At 38.9% G+C, this 23,791-nt stretch overlaps 3 protein-coding genes across 3 annotated transcripts; 1 reads left to right on the top strand and 2 right to left on the bottom strand.

Annotated features, from left to right (window-relative positions):
* The first annotated feature begins 1,541 nt into the window (after nt 1-1,541).
* On the top strand, nt 1,542-8,188 carry nelfcd (negative elongation factor complex member C/D). The gene is made up of 15 exons (XM_085273736.1): nt 1,542-1,757; nt 3,275-3,387; nt 3,472-3,581; nt 3,682-3,791; nt 3,880-3,987; nt 4,867-5,019; nt 5,159-5,289; nt 5,410-5,575; nt 5,666-5,800; nt 5,883-6,022; nt 6,774-6,888; nt 6,974-7,069; nt 7,174-7,314; nt 7,600-7,729; nt 7,845-8,188. Exons 1-15 carry the CDS (start codon nt 1,701-1,703, stop codon nt 7,877-7,879), a joined length of 1,740 nt encoding a protein of 579 aa, XP_085129862.1. The 5' UTR covers nt 1,542-1,700; the 3' UTR covers nt 7,880-8,188.
* Nucleotides 8,189-12,219: 4,031 nt separating this feature from the next.
* Nucleotides 12,220-18,061, bottom strand: LOC146574245 (cathepsin Z-like). The gene is made up of 6 exons (XM_085273735.1): nt 17,803-18,061; nt 16,055-16,218; nt 15,735-15,914; nt 15,175-15,325; nt 13,064-13,226; nt 12,220-12,868 (listed from the first exon to the last, which is right to left on the bottom strand). Exons 1-6 carry the CDS (start codon nt 17,928-17,930, stop codon nt 12,743-12,745), a joined length of 912 nt encoding a protein of 303 aa, XP_085129861.1. The 5' UTR covers nt 17,931-18,061; the 3' UTR covers nt 12,220-12,742.
* An 826-nt stretch (nt 18,062-18,887) lies between these two features.
* LOC146574244 (cathepsin Z-like) lies at nt 18,888-23,267 on the bottom strand. Its single transcript, XM_085273734.1, has 6 exons — nt 23,079-23,267; nt 21,885-22,048; nt 21,565-21,744; nt 20,702-20,852; nt 19,740-19,902; nt 18,888-19,544 (listed from the first exon to the last, which is right to left on the bottom strand). Exons 1-6 carry the CDS (start codon nt 23,204-23,206, stop codon nt 19,419-19,421), a joined length of 912 nt encoding a protein of 303 aa, XP_085129860.1. The 5' UTR covers nt 23,207-23,267; the 3' UTR covers nt 18,888-19,418.
* Nucleotides 23,268-23,791: the final 524 nt, after the last annotated feature.

The raw sequence follows: 23,791 nt of genomic DNA, 5'->3' as shown, positions 1-23,791 counted from the left end.
GAACATTATGTGGATGGAGTCTCCACCAGATTTATTAATTCTATTGAATGAATTATAATAATAAAAAGAGTGATCTATGCACGTTTTCAGCAGAGTCTGAACCAATCTTTCAGAATTAAAAACAAAGTACTAATTTCTGCAATGTAGTATATGACCAATAGAGGGCGTCAAAGTAAAGGCATAAATTACATCATCCATTTCCCAACTCTCTGTGAATGGTACTCATGGCCTTTCATCAGTGGGCCTTTCATCAGTGGTTGTTGATCAATGGTCATGAGAATTTGCATAGTTAGGATGAAGGAACTGACCTCACAAGGATGTTAAACTCGTTTTTTTTTTAGTTTAGTTTTTTTTTTATCAAGGGCCACATACAGCCCACTTTGATCTTAAACCGGCCAGACCACTGAAACCCTCCTTTCTATTGTTGTAAAGACGATTACCTGCACATTTAACCCCTGAAATAGTTTAATATAAGAAAAAGAAGTACTATTCTGACAGTATATCCTACATTTTCCACATGATATAGAAATTCTGCTGGAGGAAATGAAAGAAATCTTTCAGTGCTACACTTTGGGCTTAAATTTTAAGAAATGTGTAAAATTACAGAAGAAATTCTGGTAACTCAGCCCAGACAGTCTGTGTTCTTCTCTAAAGTAGACAAGGCAGGACGTGGATACTCTCAGTTTTGACAGACTCACTTAGTGCACACTTAAAATAGTTTAGGCCTCTGTAATGCATGCATGCAAATCTAAAGAAACTATTTTCACATCCTGTAAAGCTTTACCATCTGCACCTTCTGTAACATATTTTCACTAATCTAAGAGATCATTTTTGTTGGTCTAATGCTATTTTACTCGACAGTCCTGCTGTCGGTTATAATGTGCACAATGTAATATGTGGACTTTTAGTGCCTTCAGAAATGCCTTAAACAGTTGTGCTAATTATATGAACTACTTAGTTTATATTAGTAAGAAGTAAATAGTAAACATTCCTCTGGTTTTTACAAAGGTCTACCTGAAGATAAATTGGTCAATGCAGTACTATGCAAATATTTTAATCACTCCTCATTTCTTTATATTTTGTTTACAAGAAGCCAGAGTTTCTATTGTTTTATTTCTTTTAAGTGCTCTTGAGCAATACTTCACAAAGCTTTCTGAATGTCTTCTTTTTACCTGACCATTTTCAAAGGAATGGGTTTTTTTTGTTTGTTAAACCACTTAACCCTGAACCATGCACTTCAAGAAGGCTGCAGAACTATTCCTAAAGACTACTTAAAAAATTATGAGAAAGCTTGCCTAAGACATCTGAGATTCCAGTGATTGTACCAAATAGTGGCTTTCGAGTTCATTAGCATTGCAAAAACCCAGTTTTTCCCTTATATGTTGTTATTTCCATTTATGTTTTTAAAGTTTAAATAAATCACTGCACCCTTTTCCAGTTTTCCTTGCAAAAGTTTACCATTTTAAGTACTAAACAAAGGAAACTCCAATCGGTTTGAGCCTGAAAGTCTAAACTCAGGGAGAAATCCCACGAATGGGGCGTGGCCTACAGCCTCGCCATTTTCCTCCTGTGTTGTTGTTAGCTTGCTGGCTAAGCTGACTGTCAGCCCGGTTTCTGCAGTTAAACGAGTCAGTGCATGATTTAAATACAACAGGTGTGTTATTGCAGTGGTTACCAACGTCCCTGCTTTCCCCGTGACCATGGACGAGGAATATTACAGCGGTTCCGGAGACTGGGAAGGCACGGAGGGTAGCATGGTGAGATCGCGACTTGTTGCTGTTTGGCTCTCGGTTAGCTAGCCAGCATTAGCATCGCTGGAGTCACAGCAGCTGATGATTAATTGTCAGACCCTCGTTATCTTTAATACAAGAGCTGATGTGCTGAGACAAGTGCTTCCGGTACTCTAAAGATGCATTGTATAGTCTAAACTCTGGCTTTGTTAGCCAGCTGCAGGCTAACTAACGACACAGCTGCTTCATGTTCATGTTACAAACTGGTGATCAACTCGCTATAGGTTCAAGTTTGTTTTATTTCTGACTAAAATATCTGATAAAATAAATTGATAAAACATATTTTATCTCTGATTTGGAACAACAGAAAACAGAATCGACTGTTTTGATAGTGTTCACACAGTCGTGGTTACAAAGGAGAAATCGCACCTGTGTCAATTCTAAGGTTTTGTAAATCAGGACATGATAAAAATTGACCCACTTTGGGCCAAGCTTTAGCTGTTGGACCATTTGACTCTAGAACACTTTGGTATACCGAGGAGCTCATAGTTGACTCAATGTTTACAAGACGCTCAGGTCCTGTGGCTGCAAAACGAGTCCAAATCATCAGCCCTCCACCACGAACTTTAACCTTTAACATGATAACTGAAGTCTGTAGAGTCTGAGATGTAGTTCTTGGGTTTTTGCAGTTTTTCTGAGCATGGCATGCTCTGACTTTGAGGTGAATTTGATGGGATGGGTTCTCTGGGGAACAGAGACACCTGAATGCTCCAGAGCAGCAAACTGCCAGTTAGGGCTGCCACGATTGGTCGACTAGTCACGATTACGTCAACTATCAAGATCGTCGACGGCTGATTTAATAGTCGATGCTTGTTTGAAGCTTTGTAAGATCCCAAAAGACGCAATAATAAGTAGTAGAATTTAAGAGTGTAATAACGGACTGAAATAGAAGATGGTAGCACTGCATGTACAAGGATGCCAGCTGCCATTAAACCCTGAAGAAGAAGAAGCTGTGTGTGTAATCAACATCGTGAGTGAAGTATTGTGATAACGCATCGTGCAGTGTCTGGTGATTGTCACTTCTAGGAACGGATGGTTTTTATTATGTCCTCATATATAAACTATGACTGTAGAAGTTAAGTTTGCCTTCAATATGGCACCTTGTTCCGTTTTTAGTGTGCATGTTTTTCAAACAGTAGTAAATCAGGATAAGGTGATAGTCACATAGACCTGTATTCAACTAGAAGAGACAAGAAAATAAGCTCAAATTGTTAGAGCTGTGTGTTTTAAGCGAAACTTCTGCTTAGTTACTGAACTGAAGCACAAACCTGATGTCTACATATCCGTGTCTTTTAACTTGGATGATTATTAGGAAACCTGCTCAGAGTCTAATAATAACATCTTGTATAGCACCTGTCGATTCTCCTCTACCTTGTAGCTACACCATAATATGTCACTATATGCAAATGAGAACCAGAGTATTACTTATTATTCCCAAGATAGATGAATCACTTTAGAAGCATCTGCATCACTGTGTATTTCAGGAGGATGGTTACGGTGAAGGAGAAAATGATGGGAAAATCCAGGAAGCTTGCCTGGAGAAATTCTCCAGCAGGGATTACATCATGGAGCCTGCTATCTTCAGCACCCTCAAAACGTAAGTGTCTGCACTCTCATGTAAATGTAATATAAGTTTTGTTAAAAAGACATTTATTGATTAACAACCATGTTGTTTCTGCAGGTATTTTCAAGCAGGTGGCTCTCCAGAACATGTCATCCAGCTTCTCTCTGAAAATTACTCTGCCGTGGCTCAGACTGTTAATCTGCTGGCTGAGTGGCTCATCCAGATGGGTACCTGTCAGACTACTCGTCTTACTGTTGTTGTGTCAGAAAGCTATTTTTAGTTTGTCTTACTGATGGCTTTTCATTAATGTGTAATGTAATTATTCAGGTGTGGAGCCTGCACAGGTCCAAGAACGAGTAGAAAATCACCTCAAGAGTCTTCTGATAAAACACTTTGACCCCCAGAAAGCTGATTCCATCTTCACCGTTGAGGGAGAGGTGAGATCTCTAAACACCCGGGGTAATTACATATATGACAAATGAAAGTGGTGAGAAACCTTGAGAAACCAGTCTCCTGCCCTTTTAGACTCCTGCTTGGCTTGAGCAGATGATAGCGCACACAACGTGGAGAGATCTCTTCTATAAGCTGGCGGAGGCTCACCCAGATTGCCTGATGCTCAACTTCACTGTAAAGGTATAGTAGTAGCTGTGGAAACAGTAAGAGCAGCAGGTGCTGAAGATTAGGACATGAACACAAACTAACCAATAGAAAGAGTCAAGTTAAAGATTTTAACTTTAAATTTGTTTCTGATGTTCTGTCATTGTGGTTTACACTCATTGGACACATTATTAGGGACACTTTGCTTGGAGCAGAACTGCCTTAATTCTTCATGCTGGGAAAATTCCTCAGATTTTGGTCCACATTGATCCTGTGCAACGTTCAAAGTCACTTATATCAACTTTCTTTCTCATTCTGATGCTCGTTTAATCTTCAGCAGGTTGCCTTGATCATGTCTACACACACTGATCTGCCATGTGACTGATATGATTTGTATGACCGATTTAAGAATCAGATATTCAGAGACATTTGCATCTAATTTTTTTCAGACACATGAAACACAGACAGATTTATCTGTGTTTTATTTTTTATGTGTAGTTTTTTTTATTTATTTGTATATGCTCTGTCCAACTCTTCTTAGATCAGTTAGATTTTGTTTTAGTGAGATCCCATGTAAGTATTGGCAGCAGGGAAGTTGCAGAGGGCCCTCTGGTGGACAAACTATGCAACAGTTAATGCCAATACCAATAGATCAGCAGAAAAGGTAATGTAGGCCTGCCAGTAAATCAGTCTGGCTCTGCATGGGTTTGACTCATTAGTTATTTTTGTTAATGTGCAGCTAAACAGGTGCACATAAAAACATGGTCAGTAAGTGTATTGTTGTAATTGTAATTCACACGATTATGAAAATTCACCTTAATAGAATCATTTTTCTTATTTTTTTGATACATTTTTGCAGCTTGATGACTTGGACTGTCACTGCTTCTTTTCAGTATTGTGTTTGTGTTTGTTTAGCTCATTTCAGATGCAGGTTACCAGGGCGAGATCACCAGCGTGTCCACAGCCTGCCAACAGCTGGAAGTTTTCTCTCGGGTGTTGAGAACATCTTTGGCCACGCTGCTAGACGGAGGAGAAGAAAACCTGGAGAAGAACCTGCCCGAATTTGCTGTGAGGATTACTTTGCGTGTCTGTTCTGTCAACCATCAAAGATCTGTAAAATATGTATCTTTTTGTCTCTATGTGCCACTTTTTTAAAAGTGCTGTAAGTAATGGTCTCTGATGAGCTGCGCCCGACTCTTTCCAACAGAAAATGGTGTGTCACGGCGAGCACACCTACCTCTTTGCCCAGGCAATGATGTCCATCCTTGCTCAGGAGGAACAGGGAGGTTCAGCTGTCCGCAGGATCGGCCAGGAGGTGCAAAAGTCTGCACATGAGAGGTAACGTTGTCAACGGATGTGGTCAAAGTGATCAAGCGAATGTGATTAACTGTGAGATTAGAGTTTTGTGGATGAGCTTGAGTAATAAAAACGATGCAATAAAGGTGGTTTATATTGCAGAGGTCACGATGCCAGTCAGATAACCCTTGCGCTTGGTACAGCGGCAGCCTACCCTCGAGCCTGCCAGGCTCTCGGCGCCATGTTGTCCAAAGGAGCCCTGAATCCTGCTGATATAACAGTTCTGTTCAAGATGTTTAGCAGCATGGACCCTCCTCCTGTCGAACTGGTGAGTTCAGAACATTCTTCCTGCTGTTTATGTCCAGTGTTTACTAACTAAAGCACTCTGAATTTAAGCACTTGTCTGTCTTGTCTTTAGATCAGAGTGCCAGCCTTTCTCGACCTGTTTATGCAGTCGCTTTTCAAGCCTGGATCGAAGATCAACCAAGACCATAAACACAAATACATCCACATTTTAGCCTATGCTGCCAGTGTGGTGGAGACCTGGAAAAAGGTACAAAAAACAATGATGCTGTGTGCATTGTTAATTTAAATCATATAATAATGAAAATATGCTTATTTTATCCCAATTCCAGAACAAGCGAGTGAACATTAATAAAGATGAGCTGAAGTCAACCTCTAAGGCTATTGAGACCGTGCACAACCTGTGCTGCAATGAGAACAAAGGAGCCACAGAGCTGATTGCTGAGCTCGGCACTTTGTACCAGTGCATCAGGTGAGTGTTTGACAAGAGCTTTCAAATATGAAATATTGGTTAGTTGGTTTCATCGTATCTAATGCGACTCTTCTATCATCTAACACACTAATCTTAACCCCATCATGCAGTGAATCTTTGTAAAGGAGTGTAAGGGTTATTGAGACATGTTGCAATGGTTGTTAAGCACCGTTTACCAGGAAAAGATGCACTTTTAATCAGTGAAAATGAACAAGGTTATTTATTAGAATACAGCTCTTTCAGTGCTCACTGCACCATCGTAGTTACTTTCACCTCTGTTTTTCTTTCTGAAGCAACAAATCTAGTGATGTTACCAGACTGTGCAGTTAATTTTGATATTTTCATAGGCACTGAAAACAGTTCAATATTTTGAAGCAGAACCCGTACAGTCGGATTTGTGTGTCATAATGTTTTCATTGTTGTAGAGTAAGGTCTGTAGTAAGAGTAGGAAGTATATTGTGTTAAAGAAGAAACAAAGGGGAAACTTGAAGCAACAGCATTTTTAATATGTTGATCTTCAGTTAATCATTCAAAGCCTGAATACAGCCGAGCTCGAGCTGATGGGCTTCCAAGATTTACCAGAAGAAATGTGCAAATGAAAAATCTATTTACATGTATGATTATTTAGTTTTATACCATTAGAATCTATTGTGTGTATATACGGTACAGAAGGGTTCAAATATTGGTACTTAAAGTAAAACCGGAGTTTGAGAGCCAGACTTCCACACTGACTGACTGTCTGTGTGTTCAGGTTTCCAGTGGTTGCTATGGGAGTTCTGAAGTGGGTGGACTGGACGGTGTCCGAGCCGCGGTACTTCCAGCTGCAAACAGACCACACCCCCGTCCATTTAGCTTTACTGGATGAGGTGCGACACTGCTGCAAGATGAAAGATTAAATTGTGTTTAATTTGCGGAGCTTAAAGTTCAAACATTAAAATTTTCTCTGCACAGATCTGTACATGTCACCAGCTGCTGCACCCGCAGGTCCTCCAGCTGCTCATCAAGCTCTTTGAGACCGAGCACTCTCAGCTGGACGTCATGGAGCAGGTGGGCGTTGTGTGCCTCGCATGCTTTTAATTCCAGCTTGTTAACAGACGCCTGTGTGTTGTAGCTCTGAGCTGACAGCATGTTTGTTTTATTTCCCCCTCCAGTTGGAGTTGAAGAAGACTCTGCTGGACCGAATGGTTCACCTGCTGAGTCGTGGCTACGTGCTGCCCGTCGTCAGCTACATCCGCAAATGTCTGGAGAAACTCAACACAGATATCTCCCTCATTAGATATTTTGTCACTGAGGTAACAGCTGCTTATGGAAATCTGGTTTATGTGTGCACTCTTTCCTGTCAGGTCTGTTCTCCTGTTGTTTGTTCAATTTCAGCTTTGCACAGATTAATGTTCACCGTTTCCATTCCTGTTATTGGATAGTGACGTCTTTACCCGAGTAGTTGGTATATTTGATCTAGAATCTTCATAAAACACCTGAAGTTGATGCTCTATAATTGGTAAATGTGGAAATAAGACACTGTTTCAGTACATCAGACCTTTGTGAACAGAGCTCAGTGTGAGATATTTCTCTTAAAGGTGCTGGATGTGATCGCTCCTCCCTATACGTCGGACTTTGTTCAACTCTTCTTGCCGATCCTTGAGAACGACAGCATCGCAGGAACGATCCGCACAGATGGAGAACACGACGCTGTTGCTGAGTTTATCGGTAAGTGGCGAGAAAGGAAAGTTTATAGAAAGTCTATTATTCCTTTAATAAATAAAAGGAAGTCTTTGGGCTCTCATCCGTCTGAAGCACTAACATGTGGGTGATTGTTTTTCAGCCCACTGCAAGTCAAACTTCATCATGATCAACTGATGTGGAATTGACACCCAAAAAGGGAGACGTAAAGGAGGTGGAAGATCTGTTATCTGATAAGCAGGTGCTTGTGGCTGAAGCACATAGCTTGGAGGTGGATTTTTCATTTTGGCAAAGTGAAGTGGAAATTAGTTTCTGTTAAGGACACATGAAAGCAGATGTGACTGTCGCTGAGCTGGCTGAGTGGTGTGAAAGTAATGACCCAGATTTATCTGACGATGCAGCTGAACGTTGCTTTTTTTACCTGTATATTTGATTTTCTATATTTTATGTTGGTCTGAGCTCTTTTAAAATAAACTTTAAAATGTTGCTTGTTTCTGTTTCTGTTTTTCATACAGTCTCGGACTGCGTAAATATAATCGGCTCCCTCTCATGCATTTTATTTGCATGAGAGTTTGTTTTAATATGGAGATCTGTAAACCTCAAAAGCCGCATATTTAATTGAAGCAGGTGATTACACGCCACTTTTATTTGAAGTTTTTGTTTTCGGTTTGTTTCCAGGCTGACTTTGACGATTTCAGGTTAGTTCTTATAATTTTCATAGTTTTCTTTCGTCTTTTAATGATACAAGATATTTCTCAGATGCAGATTTAAGAAATTTAAAATACTAATTGCAAGGCAAACAGTACTGGAGGTAGTGAACTCACAATCTCAAAAATACATCACCAAAGCCTTTGAAGCTGGTTGTGTAAGACATTTAAATACATTGTTTTATTTTTCCCATTCGGTGTATTGTGACCTCTCCCTCTTTTTAAAGCTAGGGGTCATTAGCATCAGTGGTCCCCTGCTAAGTCCTAGTGAACCAATGACTGTTTAACGATGCAAATTAGACCTCTTTAAAACATATTGTTTAGTTCAACCTTTCTTTTGTGTATGCTGACAGCCTTTCTGCACTCCTTACTGTCTTAAGAATTGTAAAAATGTCACTTCTGTAGTTATCTAAATACTTACCATTGGCTAACAATGACAAATGGTAGAGGAAGTGTTCCTTTAGGAGAAGCAGCACCTGTGTAGTCAGGTGTATTGAAACACCTGACTACACCAGCAGACAGGCAATCACCACTGAGAGAGGATCTGTATCTGTTAATCTTTATCACTAAAAATGTGTTCACAAATGAACATGGGTTCAAAGAGAAGCAACATCTTCCCTGCTGGTGTGTAAGAATGTTGCTCTTCAGATGGCTTGAAGGAAACTGCAACTTCCTGATAAAGGCCATCACCGGGCTGTGCATTTCACCTGCACAGGCTCTTGATTTACAGTTGGTATGTAGTTCATTCTTTGCAGGTCTGTCACATTAATAGAAAATGCAAGATCTGCTTTTCAGTCTGAATTTTCCACTCACTTTAATTTCTGCTCTCAGGTCCTACACTCTCTCTAGCTTTACCCAGGCCGAGCCACCTGATAGTTTTTCCTTCCCACTGTCGCCACGTGCTTCCTCATAAGGAATCACCCGATTGTTTGGCTTTCTCTGTAAACGAGAGAACTCAATCAGGTGATGGTATAAAGGGCCGTGAGGCGACAGTGATTCGATACTATACAAATAAAATGGAACTGATTTGAATTAACTAATAGAAAACTTGTTTTTACCTTTCTGTGCCTTTTCTCCTTTTGTGTATCTGCTGGTATGAAGACTACTTATTTTGCAAAAAGCTTCTTTCAGTAAACTTCAGAAGCCTCTGAAATGTACTGGGCAAACTGCATCTTCCAAAGATCATCACTGTGTATTGGAGGAAATCATCTCCACCTGACTGACATCAATTAATGACGTGTGTATTAAAGTAAAGACAGTGGATGGTAAAATAGAAAAGCCTGAGAGGTTTCTATGAAACATTCTAACTCAAAGGACAGATGAAGTGTTTATTGGTACAGTTTGAAAACAAATTGTCACAATGAAATATTTTGGGTACAAAGTGTTCATCATAAAACAAATTACATGAAGTCGAATGTGGTTTCAAATCCATTAGACCCTTATAGAGACATGATACAATTCTATCAATAGTTTCTGAGTTATAGCTTTTTATAAACAGTTCCATCAAGCGTGTGTTTATCATTGTTACGTTTCTCATCTTCGTGTCGGCATAGTGCCTTAACTGCAGATATCGATAGAGGTCTTCTTTTTCTAATGAAAATGTTTTTCTAAGCATGTCAAAGCTGAACAATTTTCCATCCTTCATTATACTGCACAGGGCTGTTATGCCCTTACCTGTCCAGTCCTTGAATCTAGAATCCAGTTCATTAGGTTTGAACTCTGAGTCGTAAGCACACCATTTAAGAACTGTAATATTGGTCTCGAGTTTATATTCCTTTATAATAGTTCTCCATGTTTTAAGGGTCCTTTTCACCCACATGTTATCAGTATTTTTTATATAGGTTTGTAAGTTATTGTCAGCTAGAGTTGCCTGAATAGGTATAGACAGCATTTGTTCCTCAATGGTTTTCCATTGGGCAGTGTATGATTGGTTACACCAGCATATTATTGCTCTCATCTGCGCTGCAAAATAATAATATCTGAGGTCAGGGAGGCCCCATCCTCCCTTTTGCTTAGCCAGCTGTAGTGTTTTAAGGCGAACCCTTGGTCTTTTACCTTGCCATATATATCTAGATAACATTTTATCCCACTCATTAAATTGACTTTGGTTAATCTCTATTGGTAGGGTTTGAAATAGATACAAAAATCTTGGCAATACATTCATTTTAATAGAATCAATTCTTGAATTAAAACTAAAGAAAGGAATTAAATTTATATAGTACCCTGTAGAGGAACTTCCAATTGACAGAGTCAAAGGCTTTTTCAGCGTCTACACTCATCACAATTGCTTTGATTTTGTGTTTTTGTATATGGTCCATAATGTGTAGTGTCTTTCGTATATTGTCCTGTGTTTGGCGTTGATGTATGAAACCTGTTTGATCATTACATATCAGTGTTGGTAGGAACTCTTCTAGCCGTTTGGCCATGATAGATGTGAAAAGTTTATAGTCCACGTTAAGAACAGAGATTGGCCTGAAAGATCCACATTCCATTTTATCTTTGCCTTCTTTTGGTATAACTGAAATAATTGCCTCCTTCCAACTGGGGGGCATTTGTGCCTTTTTCAAAACCCAATTCAATGTAGGCAGTAAGACAGGTATCAGTTCCTTTTTAAATTCTTTATACCACTCTGCCGTGTAACCATCTGGTCCTGGTGATTTACTTAATTTAAGCCTATTAATTGCAGCTTTTAATTCTTCCTCAGTTATATTCATTGTCATTGCTTGATTTTGTTCTTCATCTAGAGTGGGTAAGTCTAGAGAGTTCAGAAAGCTATCCATCTGAGCTTCAGTCCCACCCGGGGCTTCAGAGTATAGGGTTTTATAAAAGAACAAAATGGGAGAAGGAAGGAGGGATAAAAATATTAGAGGAAGAATGGACGGCAATATGGAGATATCAGTGGATGTGTACCAGCTCACAAAAGTGGAGGGAATTTGGCTGGAAGTGCCTAATTAGATACTTTATAACACCTTCTCAGAAGTCTCATTATGATGATAACCCCCCTGCTTGTTGGAGGAACTGTGGAAATCAAAGTGCAAATCATTACCATATTTTCTGGGACTGCTCAATCTTGAGGGATTATTGGAGAGAAATACATAATGCCTTACAGGATATCTTTAAATGTGAAATATCTCTCGAGAGTAAGACTATGTTCTTTGGATATATACCTCAGGAATGGCCTAAATATGATAAACATTTAATAAATATTTTATTGGTGGCCTGTAAAAAGAATATCACCAGAAAATGGTTATCCCCAGAGAGCCCAAACATAAGTACATGGATGGAAATCACAATGGAAATTTATAACATGGAAAAGATAACAGCTTCTGTTAACCACAAGCTGGAGAAATTTACATCATATTGGGGAAAACTGGGTTAAATATATCACGCCTCATAGGCCAGATTTTACTATTACAAACCAATAATTATGATGTATGTGTATATATATTTATAGGATCACCCCATACCAACACATCCGTGTTTTTTTTTGTTTTTTGTTTCTTTTTTTTGTTTTGTTTTTTTTTTTTTCTCTTTTCTTAGGTTTGTTAGTTTTGTTTTTTGTTTTTTGATTTTCGGATTATGTGATGGTTTCAATTACTTCTATCGTTGTAAGTATTCTTCCCTTATGACTTGGATGTAAATTAAAATACTATTTCAGTATTTAAGGCAGATAACCTAAGTATGAAGAATGCTTACATGATGTACATACTGTGAATGCCTGCTTTTGAAACCTTAATAAAAATATGAATTAAAAAAAAATAAATAAAACAAATTACAAGAATCTATATTTGACTCAAACTGCACACAAAGGCACACAAAGTATGTTTATTTCAGTTTTTGCATTCATCCCTGTGTAGTGCAACATTTTCAGTAGCAGTAACGCCACACACTGCAAACATTCGGCATCAGAGCAGTGCAGCAGAAAGTGTGATAGTTGTGTTCTTTGGCTGAATCACTGTGAATTTACAAATTAAAACTAAAAGCTTTCCTATGCTGTCTCAATACTGTAGGTTACAAAAAACCCTCTTTATTTACTGTGATGACTGTTGCATGGCCTGAATTTTTCTGCAGCACAAAAACTTGCATCATTCTTCTTTCTGATAAAACCCTTTAAAAGTTTAAATCTGTAAAACAGCCTGCACACCTCTCTGTGGTAATCAGACAGTTTGAATCGGCATAAACAGTTTGATATTCAGCTGGAAGACCCTGATAATGATTTAGGTTTAAAAAAAAAAGAAAAACCTGAACTTATTCCCTTCTTAACATTAAAACACAAAAAGCTTTTCTTTGGAAGGCATCGGAGTGTCTGCCCACAATCTGACACTGGGCTCCTCTAGAGGTAGTCCTTGGGTACGATTGGGTCTCCGTACATGCAGTCCTCCTCTACTGCCAGGTTGTACTTACTGCCACTTCCTCCCTTGTAGGCACTGGTCACGATCCTGAGCCAGCCCTTTTCACCCTGAAGGCAAAAATAAAGAAGCCAAGACTTAAATAAGAAAGTCATTCTTTTAAGAAATCAGATACAGGATTTCTTTCTCAAATGAAATAATATTCTTGTATTTGTGACCGCGAAAATGCATTTGATTTGATAAAACCGGCTGCAAATTAAACAGCAACGAGAGGACATTTCATTAGCTATCTGGCATCGACTCACCCATGGCTCTCCCCAGGAGTTGCGTACGATCCAGTATTCGACATCGTCTTCCACTCCCCATCCTGCCACTGACACGATGTGGTTGATGAAGGCCTCCTCCTGGTACTCAGAGTAGAGACCTCCAGTGTACGCATCCAGCTTATCTGTGGCCATAATCCCGCAGCTAAGAAATTAAAAATCATTAAATACCACAGGTTACTTCCTCTTTCTGCTTAAAAGTTGCAGCAGTCACTGATGAGTTTAATGCTCTGCTGCACTGACAACATTTCAGCAGCAGATGATTGGATGCTGAAATGATGAAGCCTAGAGAAGCTACTTTAAACCACAGATCTTCTTGACTGCAGATAGAATTTAATAAACATTTATTTCCAAGACAGAAACATGATTCAAAGAAACTACAAAAGCTGCTCAACCCACCACCTTCTAAACAGAGTCAAAATGGGTCAGGGTTGTCAAACTGCCAGGGACAGACAAATACACTTTACTGACATCACACTATAATGATTGTAGCTTATGTATGTACAGTACGTTCCCCATCACCCCCTAGACGAGCAGACCGACCTTGATGAAACTATATCTATATTTCGCATTCAACTATTTTATGCGATTCCCACAATCGTATATCGTTAGCTTCATAGCATAAGTGCCTAAGTCAATGACTTAGGCACTTATGCTATGAAGCTAACGATATATTGGTACATTTGCTAGTAATAAATAATACAAGGCCCACTCTTACAATCAAACCTTCAACAAAAACTCAACTAGCTGCCATCACACAATTCAGTAAGTGAAGCACAAATATATACTTTGCTCACAAAAATCCTTGTGTAAAAGCGAAACACTATGCCTTTCATTGGGTTTTTACACATTTCCAAAAATCTCAACATGACAACTCAATGACTGGGAAATGTCAATAAAATTGGATGCTTATTAAAACCTAAGAACTACAAATACTCTCATCTATCATTGCAATCACTTTATAATCTGCAAATAATGAGGATTTGCCCTCTGAGGTTTAAGTTTGACATGTGCCTATAATGCCACAAATGACAATTCACTTTCACTGCAATTGAAGGCGGTATATAAAACTACACTTCTGTCCTACTGAAGCTCAACCCAGAGACAAACGGTTTCAGTATAATCTTTATGTAGCTCCAACAGCTTCACACCTCAGATTTCAACTAACAGAAACGAGACAAGAGGAAGTAGGAGTATTCTAGCTGCACCATATTTAGTACCCGATCACACTACAAACTCTCGTGCATCATGTGCTTATTGTCATCACATTCATATACTGTATTTTTAACAAAATGTGAGTACATTTTGTTGAGTGGAAACTGAGTGGATAATGGAACCAAACCTTGAAAGGGAGAAATGTCACATGAGTCATACTTTTGATTCTTTTAAAAATCTGCGGGTGGATCGATCCAAATATTAATTTTTATAGATACCGGTGCTAGTGTTGCTATCAGATCAATACTTTTGTGTTATGATCCATTCAATATGTAGCCCGCTTCATTGTTTTAAATATATATATTTTTGGGAATTGAAAAAATGATACCTCAAACATGTACTTTGTCTCGACTGTCACGTCTATTTATTTATAGCCTGTACCACATTTAAACAAATGAAAGTTGGCCCAAAGAACAAATTAATTATTAAATCAGCGATTTCATGTTTACAGAATTTGTATATCGATGACAATTTTTCTCATAAATCATGACACACTGCTCTCCCCTACATAAGCTGCCTTTATAGTTTGAAAGAATCGGTAACAGTAGTGGCAATACTGCACTTCTAGTTACTTGGTATTGGACAGATACCAAAATTTGTAGTACTGCATAGCTTTTTTCAAATCTACATTGTTATAAATATTTTAAAATTCACTTTGCTAGAACAAAATTATTTTTTAGAGATTTCTTTTTGCCTTTTTAGCAATTATTAGAAAGGAAAGTATGGAATGACAGGAAAAGGTTTAGGGTGGAAATCAGGATTCTAACTAGTGTCCTATGTTGGTTTGGGATATCTGCTTTATTATTAAGATTGAATTATCAAGTAAAACAAAGCAACCAGAATGGACTATTTTATAAACGTATGAAAAAGCTGCAAACCTGATCGGCCCATGCGCGTAAATCTCTGCCATCATCTTCTCTCTCCCACTGACGGATCCGTAATCTCCCACCTTCCACAGGGTGTAGTTACTCACAATATTGCACACTCCAAAAGTGGTGCAGGTGCCACATTGGTTGAATTTATTGCAATCTTTAGAGAGAGAGAAACAGAACATACATGGCTCAGCCTCACAGGAACATGCAGCAGCCAGCCAGGGGAACATTTTGACCTTAAAAACACAAATGTATTTTCTTCTAACAAATTCTGATGAAGTCCTTTAAATATATTTACTAATCTTAGTTGTTGCACATTTGAAAGAGTCTGTCTACTCTTGCACATGTGGTGAAATACAGTAAATCCTGTGCATTTTAGCCTACACTGTGTAAAAACCTTTTAACGTCAATAATCATATTCCCCTAGGTTATCAGAACAGCATTCATCTATCTTGCAGGAGTGTCCTGAGCCAAAACAGGGCCTCTTAGATTAGCACTGAGTAAACATATGATGTTGAAGCATATGATCATCACTCTGGTCACTGTGTACACTGTGAAAGTCTTACCCTGGTCTTTAGCCTGGTAGTTATTACAGGTCTCATCTGGGATCCCGTGATTGTTAGCATATTCCCAAACCCCAGTGTGGTCTCCTCCGTGGCACGAGCCGGCATTACCGCAGTCGATCACATTCTGGACAGACAGGTAGGCAGATGGCCACGCTCCTTTCCGCTTAATGTTGATTCGATCTGATTTAATGCAAATAAGAAATAAGTAGCAGCCATTACTTTCTGTTCATCAATGTCCCTTCTATGGAAAGAAGAAGTGAAAGCACACCTGTGTCATAGTCATGTACAATGTGACATAGTTAAGCTTTGCTGAGTCATACCTGCCATCGCACTGGTGCTGCCATGTGCCCAGCAGGACCCACAGTACTGGGGAATGTGCTGGTTGCGAGTAGTGCTGACGTAGTTGGTGCCATTGATGTTCCTCCAGTCCCACGACTTCGGCAGATCAGAAATGTTCAAATACTCGTGAGGACGAGGTGCGGTCCTGTGAACATACGTGTCATTGCACACAGTTACTGGATCAGTCTGATGTTTAAGTTTGATGTCCCCGCTACAACATATAAAGTCTGTTTGAAAATCTTCTTGCTCTTCTGTTTCAGTTCCTCTCTTTAAAAAATAACTTTTAAAGTCTTGATACAAGATGCAAAAGAATTGTCCTTCTCACTAGTCTGATGTGCAAAATCTCACATTACAGCTGCAGTATTGAGAAGAATACACAGATATCGTGTGCTCTGTCAGTCCATACCATATAGATTACACATATTACTGGTATTACACAAATGTAATACCGGTAACATACAAAATGAGCCACCCCTCATTTCTTTAGATTTTGCTCAGAAAATGGGAAATTGGTGCAGTACTTTATTGAAATACAGTATATTAAGCAAAAACAGGGTTTGCACAGTTCTAACTTATCTTTCGGGTCTTGTGTCTCAGGTCTTTTTTTCACTATTTCTTAAGGACATTGTTTATCTGCTGCAGAGAGTTTTTTAAGCCCTGCAACATTTTCATTGTTCCTCTATTTTTCCAGTTTCCTTAATTTTTAAGGACACATTACACTACATGCATATGCCAACTTTCCAGCCAATAGCACAGCTTGTTGAAAAAAAAAATACTATTTTATATCTCTCACTGTGTGTTTCATAGATTTAACAGAAGAAATTGGAACAAATAATTGTACTTATGCTAGGAAAAATGGTTCTTTTTTTGTAGACACAACACTGGTTAATCCCTTGGTCAGGTCAGATACAATGACTAGACTAAAAAGGAGAGAAAAAACAGACAATGTCCAAAGAAAAACCGTGAAAGACCTTCAGAGAGCCTGAAGAACTACTTTAAAGATCACATTAAAAAAATTACAAGGCAAGTCTGGCTCCTTGGAAGCAAAATATAAAGACACGAGGGGAAGTTTGAGAGTTTGCAAAGCACTGCAAATCCTTCTTTAACATACCGAATATCTATTTTTGCACTGGTTTCAGAAATATGGCACAAATCAGTTCAAGTTCAAACTAAATAGCTCTCAATTTTATTGTTTTTATTTCACATAGAAGCGCAGATTGCACATAAAGACGCCTTGTATTTAATATTTGTTCTGACGGAGATTTGGGAACGACACGTTGTTATTTCTGAACTCCTGGCTGTTTAGCAGCTGTTTTTGAATCTAAATGAGTCTTTGGGGGCTGATGGTTGAGCTGCAGGGAACTTCCGCAAAAACGGATCCGCCAAATCCCGTGACTTGTACCGACCGAGAAAACAGGTTTTTTTCTTTTGTTACACATTCCAAAAACAAAGCAAATAAAACAAGGGATTTAAACGGTCTGATTTTGACTTCCAGTACATCTGTGTACGGCTTATTTAATTCTTTTATATTGAATTATTTATTCATATAAATCTATTAAAGAATAAATAACTTCTTAGTTAAGGTTATTTACAATAGCCAGTTTAGCTAACAGACGGCTGTCGCGAGCCTCGGTTAGTTACTTAGATACTTAAACCCGCTTCTCTTTATAGTTTAAACTACTTGCTATGCTTTATGTAAAAAAGCGACATAAGCTTTTGTTGAACTTACCGCAGTCCAAAGCCGCCTCTCTTCGGTGAGGGGACATAGCACGGCTCCTTCTGCTTAAAAAATACTCCAGCCGACACCTCAGACAGCACGGCCGAAAACAGCACAAGAACCGCGGCTTTGAGAGCCATCTCTGACACCGAGCAGTGCTTTAGTTACGGGACCAGAAGATACTCACTTCTAGAGTTTTAGTCCGCTGCATAAATAACCCGAGAGTGAGTTGGGTGGATGCATGCAGTAAAGATTAACCGGTGCCGATACTAGTCACATGACCCCAACTACGAAAGCCCACGTGCTTTACAAGGAAATCACAAGTCATGTTGTGGCATGTGTGAGAATGCTCTTAGTGTCGCACTGTCTGTGCAGCTCAGTTTTAATAATGTTGTAATGACAGTGAAAAACTATCCTAAACTACAAGAGAAGAATTATTAAGCAATGTGACAAGATAAGATGAAATTAAACATATAAGATTCGTTTTTACAATTCTTAAGACAGTAAGGAGTGCAGAAAGGCTGTCAGCATACACAAAAGAATAAAAGAAAGCTAGAACTAAACAATATGTTTTAAAGAGGTAAACTCCAGAAGCCTCTGAAATGTACTGGGCAAACTGCATCTTCCAAAGATCATCACTGTGTATTGGAGGAAATCATCGGGTAGCATAAATATAGTCTGGTTAGCTAACGGGGCCAAAGGTCATCACTAGATTCTGTTTCCTACCTGAGATGCTCTGCCAGCATCTTCATTTGCAGCTTTCTTGAGTGTCTTTCTAACTTATGTCAAAAGCACGCTCTGCTGGGTGAGATCAGGTGATTGTATTGTTATGGAATAATAAAAGATCGCCATGAAACTGACTTTCAGTTCATCTTCACCTGACTGACGTCAATTAATGACATGTGTATTAAAGTAAAGACAGTGGATGGTAAAATAGAAAAGCCTGAGAGGTTTCTATAAAACATTCTAACTCAAAGGACAGATGAAGTGTTTATTGGTACAGTTTGAAAACAAATTGTCACAATGAAATATTTTGGGTTCAAAGTGTTCATCATAAAACAAATGGCAAATTACAAGAATCTATATTTGACTCAAACTGCACACAAAGGCACACAAAGTATGTTTATTTCAGTTTTTGCATTCATCCCTGTGTAGTGCAACATTGTCAGTAGCAGTAACGCCACACACTGCAAACATTCGGCATCAGAGCAGTGCAGCAGAAAGTGTGATAGTTGTGTTCTTTGGCTGAATCACTGTGAATTTACAAATTAAAACTAAAAGCTTTCCTATGCTGTCTCAATACTGTAGGTTACAAAAAACCCTCTTTATTTACTGTGATGACTGTTGCATGGCCTGAATTTTTCTGCAGCACAAAAACTTGCATCATTCTTCTTTCTGATAAAACCCTTTAAAAGTTTAAATCTGTAAAACAGCCTGCACACCTCTCTGTGGTAATCAGACAGTTTGAATCGGCATAAACAGTTTGATATTCAGCTGGAAGACCCTGATAATGATTTAGGTTTAAAAAAAGAAAAACCTGAACTTATTCCCTTCTTAACATTAAAACACAAAAAGCTTTTCTTTGGAAGGCATCGGAGTGTCTGCCCACAATCTGACACTGGGCTCCTCTAGAGGTAGTCCTTGGGTACGATTGGGTCTCCGTACATGCAGTCCTCCTCTACTGCCAGGTTGTACTTACTGCCACTTCCTCCCTTGTAGGCACTGGTCACGATCCTGAGCCAGCCCTTTTCACCCTGAAGGCAAAAATAAAGAAGCCAAGACTTAAATAAGAAAGTCATTCTTTTAAGAAATCAGATACAGGATTTCTTTCTCAAATGAAATAATATTCTTGTATTTGTGACCGCGAAAATGCATTTGATTTGATAAAACCAGCTGCAAATTAAACAGCAACGAGAGGACATTTCATTAGCTATCTGGCATCGACTCACCCATGGCTCTCCCCAAGAGTTGCGTACGATCCAGTATTCGACATCGTCTTCCACTCCCCATCCTGCCACTGACACGATGTGGTTGATGAAGGCCTCCTCCTGGTACTCAGAGTAGAGACCTCCAGTGTACGCATCCAGCTTATCTGTGGCCATAATCCCGCAGCTAAGAAATTAAAAATCATTAAATACCACAGGTTACTTCCTCTTTCTGCTTAAAAGTTGCAGCAGTCACTGATGAGTTTAATGCTCTGCTGCACTGACAACATTTCAGCAGCAGATGATCGGATGCTGAAATGATGAAGCCTAGAGAAGCTACTTTAAACCACAGATCTTCTTGACTGCAGATTTAATTTAATGAACATTTATTTCCAAGACAGAAACATGATTCAAAGAAACTACAAAAGCTGCTCAACCCACCACCTTCTAAACAGAGTCAAAATGGGTCATACTTTTGATTCTTTTAAAAATCTGCGGGTGGATCAATCCAAATATTAATTTTTATAGATACCGGTGCTAGTGTTGCTATCACATCAATACTTGTGTGTTATGATCCATTCAATATGTAGCCCGCTTCATTGTTTTAAATATATATATTTTTGGGAATTGAAAAAATTATACCTCAAACATGTACTTTTTGTGTTGACTGTCAGGTCTACTTATTTATAGCCTGTACCACATTTAAACAAATGAAAGTTGGCCCAGAGAACTAATTAATTATTAAATCAGTGATTTCATGCTTACAGAATTTGTATATCGATGACAATTTTTCTCATAAATCATGACACACTGCTCTCCCCTACATAAGTATGGAATGACAGGAAAAGGTTTAGGGTGGAAATCAGGATTCTAACTAGTGTCCTATGTTGGTTTGGGATATCTGCTTTATTATTAAGATTGAATAATCAAGTAAAACAAAGCAACCAGAATGGACTATTTTATAAACGTATGAAAAAGTTGCAAACCTGATCGGCCCATGCGCGTAAATCTCTGCCATCATCTTCTCTCTCCCACTGACGGATCCGTAATCTCCCACCTTCCACAGAGTGTAGTTACTCACAATATTGCACACTCCAAAAGTGGTGCAGGTGCCACATTGGTTGAATTTATTGCAATCTTTAGAGAGAGAGAAACAGAACATACATGGCTCAGCCTCACAGGAACATGCAGCAGCCAGCCAGGGGAACATTTTGACCTTAAAAACACAAATGTATTTTCTTCTAACAAATTCTGATGAAGTCCTTTAACCTCCTAAGACCCAAACTCTTTCACGGCATGCATTTTTAATTTCTCTTTGATATTTGGGCCGATTGGGACCTGATGAATGTAAAAACAAAGAATTACCAGATCTTTTTTTAACTAATTTTTGTTTCTAAGAAAAATGAAAGCCACATATGAGGATATTCGTTTAAAATTTCGATAGAACAGTGGCAGCATAATGTCCTCGTAAGTGGATATCAGGCCCTTGTAGAGCAAAATTGAGTATTTTGGTCTAAATAACCCAAAATTTGATGTCCACATATGTGGACGCCAGGTCCTAGGAGGTTAAATATATTTACTAATCTTAGTTGTTGCATATTTGAAAGAGTCTGTCTACTCTTGCACATGTGGTGAAATACAGTAAATCCTGTGCATTTTAGCCTACACTGTGTAAAAATGCTTTTAACGTCAATAATCATATTCCCCTAGGTTATCAGAACAGCATTCATCTATCTTGCAGGAGTGTCCTGAGCCAAAACAGGGCCTCTTAGATTAGCACTGAGTAAACATATGATGTTGAAGCATATGATCATCACTCTGGTCACTGTGTACACTGTGAAAGTCTTACCCTGGTCTTTAGCCTGGTAGTTATTACAGGTCTCATCTGGGATCCCGTGATTGTTAGCATATTCCCAAACCCCAGTGTGGTCTCCTCCGTGGCACGAGCCGGCATCACCGCAGTCGATCACATTCTGGACAGACAGGTAGGCAGATGGCCACGCTCCTTTCCGCTTAATGTTGATTCGATCTGATTTAATGCAAATAAGAAATAAGTAGCAGCCATTACTTTCTGTTCATCAATGTCCCTTCTATGGAAAGAAGAAGTGAAAGCACACCTGTGTCATAGTCATGTACAATGTGACATAGTTAAGCTTTGCTGAGTCATACCTGCCATCGCACTGGTGCTGCCATGTGCCCAGCAGGACCCACAGTACTGGGGAATGTGCTGGTTGCGAGTAGTGCTGACGTAGTTGGTGCCATTGATGTTCCTCCAGTCCCACGACTTCGGCAGATCAGAAATGTTCAAATACTCGTGAGGACGAGGTGCGGTCCTGTGAACATACGTGTCATTGCACACAGTTACTGGATCAGTCTGATGTTTAAGTTTGATGTCCCCGCTACAACATATAAAGTCTGTTTGAAAATCTTCTTGCTCTTCTGTTTCAGTTCCTCTCTTTAAAAAATAACTTTTAAAGTCTTGATACAAGATGCAAAATAATTGTCCTTCTCACTAGTCTGATGTGCAAAACCTCACATTACAGCTGCAGTATTGAGAAGAATACACAGATATCGTGTGCTCTGTCAGTCCATACCATATAGATTACACATATTACTGGTATTACACAAATGTAATACCAGTAACATACAAAATGAGTCTTGAGCCACCCCTCATTTCTTTAGATTTTGCTCAGAAAATGGGAAATTGGTGCAGTACTTTATTGAAATACAGTATATTAAGCAAAAACAGGGTTTGCACAGTTCTAACTTATCTTTCGGGTCTTGTGTCTCAGGTCTTTTTTTCACTATTTCTTAAGGACATTGTTTATCTGCTGCAGAGAGTTTTTTAAGCCCTGCAACATTTTCATTGTTCCTCTATTTTTCCAGTTTCCTTAATTTTTAAGGACACATTACACTACATGCTGTCATATGCCAACTTTCCAGCCAATAGCACAGCTTGTTGAAAAAAAAATACTATTTTATATCTCTCACTGTGTGTTTCATAGATTTAACAGAAGAAATTGGAACAAATAATTGTACTTATGCTAGGAAAAATGGTTCTTTTTTTGTAGACACAACACTGGTTAATCCCTTGGTCAGGTCAGATACAATGACTAGACTAAAAAGGAGAGAAAAAACAGACAATGTCCAAAGAAAAACCGTGAAAGACCTTCAGAGAGCCTGAAGAACTACTTTAAAGATCACATTAAAAAAATTACAAGGCAAGTCTGGCTCCTTGGAAGCAAAATATAAAGACACGAGGGGAAGTTTGAGAGTTTGCAAAGCACTGCAAATCCTTCTTTAACATACCGAATATCTATTTTTGCACTGGTTTCAAGCGACATAAGCCTTTGTTGAACTTACCGCAGTCCAAAGCCGCCTCTCTTCGGTGAGGGGACATAGCACGGCTCCTTCTGCTTAAAAAATACTCCAGCCGACACCTCAGACAGCACGGCCGAAAACAGCACAAGAACCGCGGCTTTGAGAGCCATCTCTGACACCGAGCAGTGCTTTAGTTACGGGACCAGGAGATACTCACTTCTAGAGTATCTATCCTAAATTGCAAGAGAGTAATTATTAAGCAATGTCACAAGATAAGATGAAATTAAACATAAAAGATTCGTTATGTGCTGCTGTTTTGTATGCACATTTCTAGTGTATTACTGTCAGTGAATACTTTATTAGGTACAACTCCTGGTTGGTTGGAACCTTAGTTGTCATTTGAGTACAGTGACTTCGCTGTCATGTTCAAGAAACCATGATGATCAGAGTGTTATAACATGGTTTATTATAAGATGGGTACACTTTGGTCATTACATAGCTGACAAGGTCAGCAATAGGCTGTGGTGTTGAAACAAAGCTGAGTTGGTATTAAGGAGCCCAAAGTGTGTGCCAAAATGTAATCCCCGCACCATTACACCACCACCGCCCTGAACTGTTTTGGCAGGATGGATCTGAATGTCGCAAGAGAAATCAAGGCTCATCATTCAAAAGTTCATCTTTCACATCTTTTATGATCCAATTTTGGTGAGCCCATGTGATTTGCACCGTTTCCTGTTCTTAGCTGACAGGAATCA

Source organism: Mchenga conophoros, linkage group LG5 (assembly GCF_057382185.1).
Source record: "Mchenga conophoros isolate Kocher_MC1m ecotype Shallow Benthic linkage group LG5, M_conophoros_male_GT1.1, whole genome shotgun sequence".
NCBI lineage: Eukaryota > Metazoa > Chordata > Actinopteri > Cichliformes > Cichlidae > Mchenga > Mchenga conophoros.
Note: the sequence above shows the minus strand (reverse complement) of the source record. Positions and strands in the feature narration are given on the sequence as shown.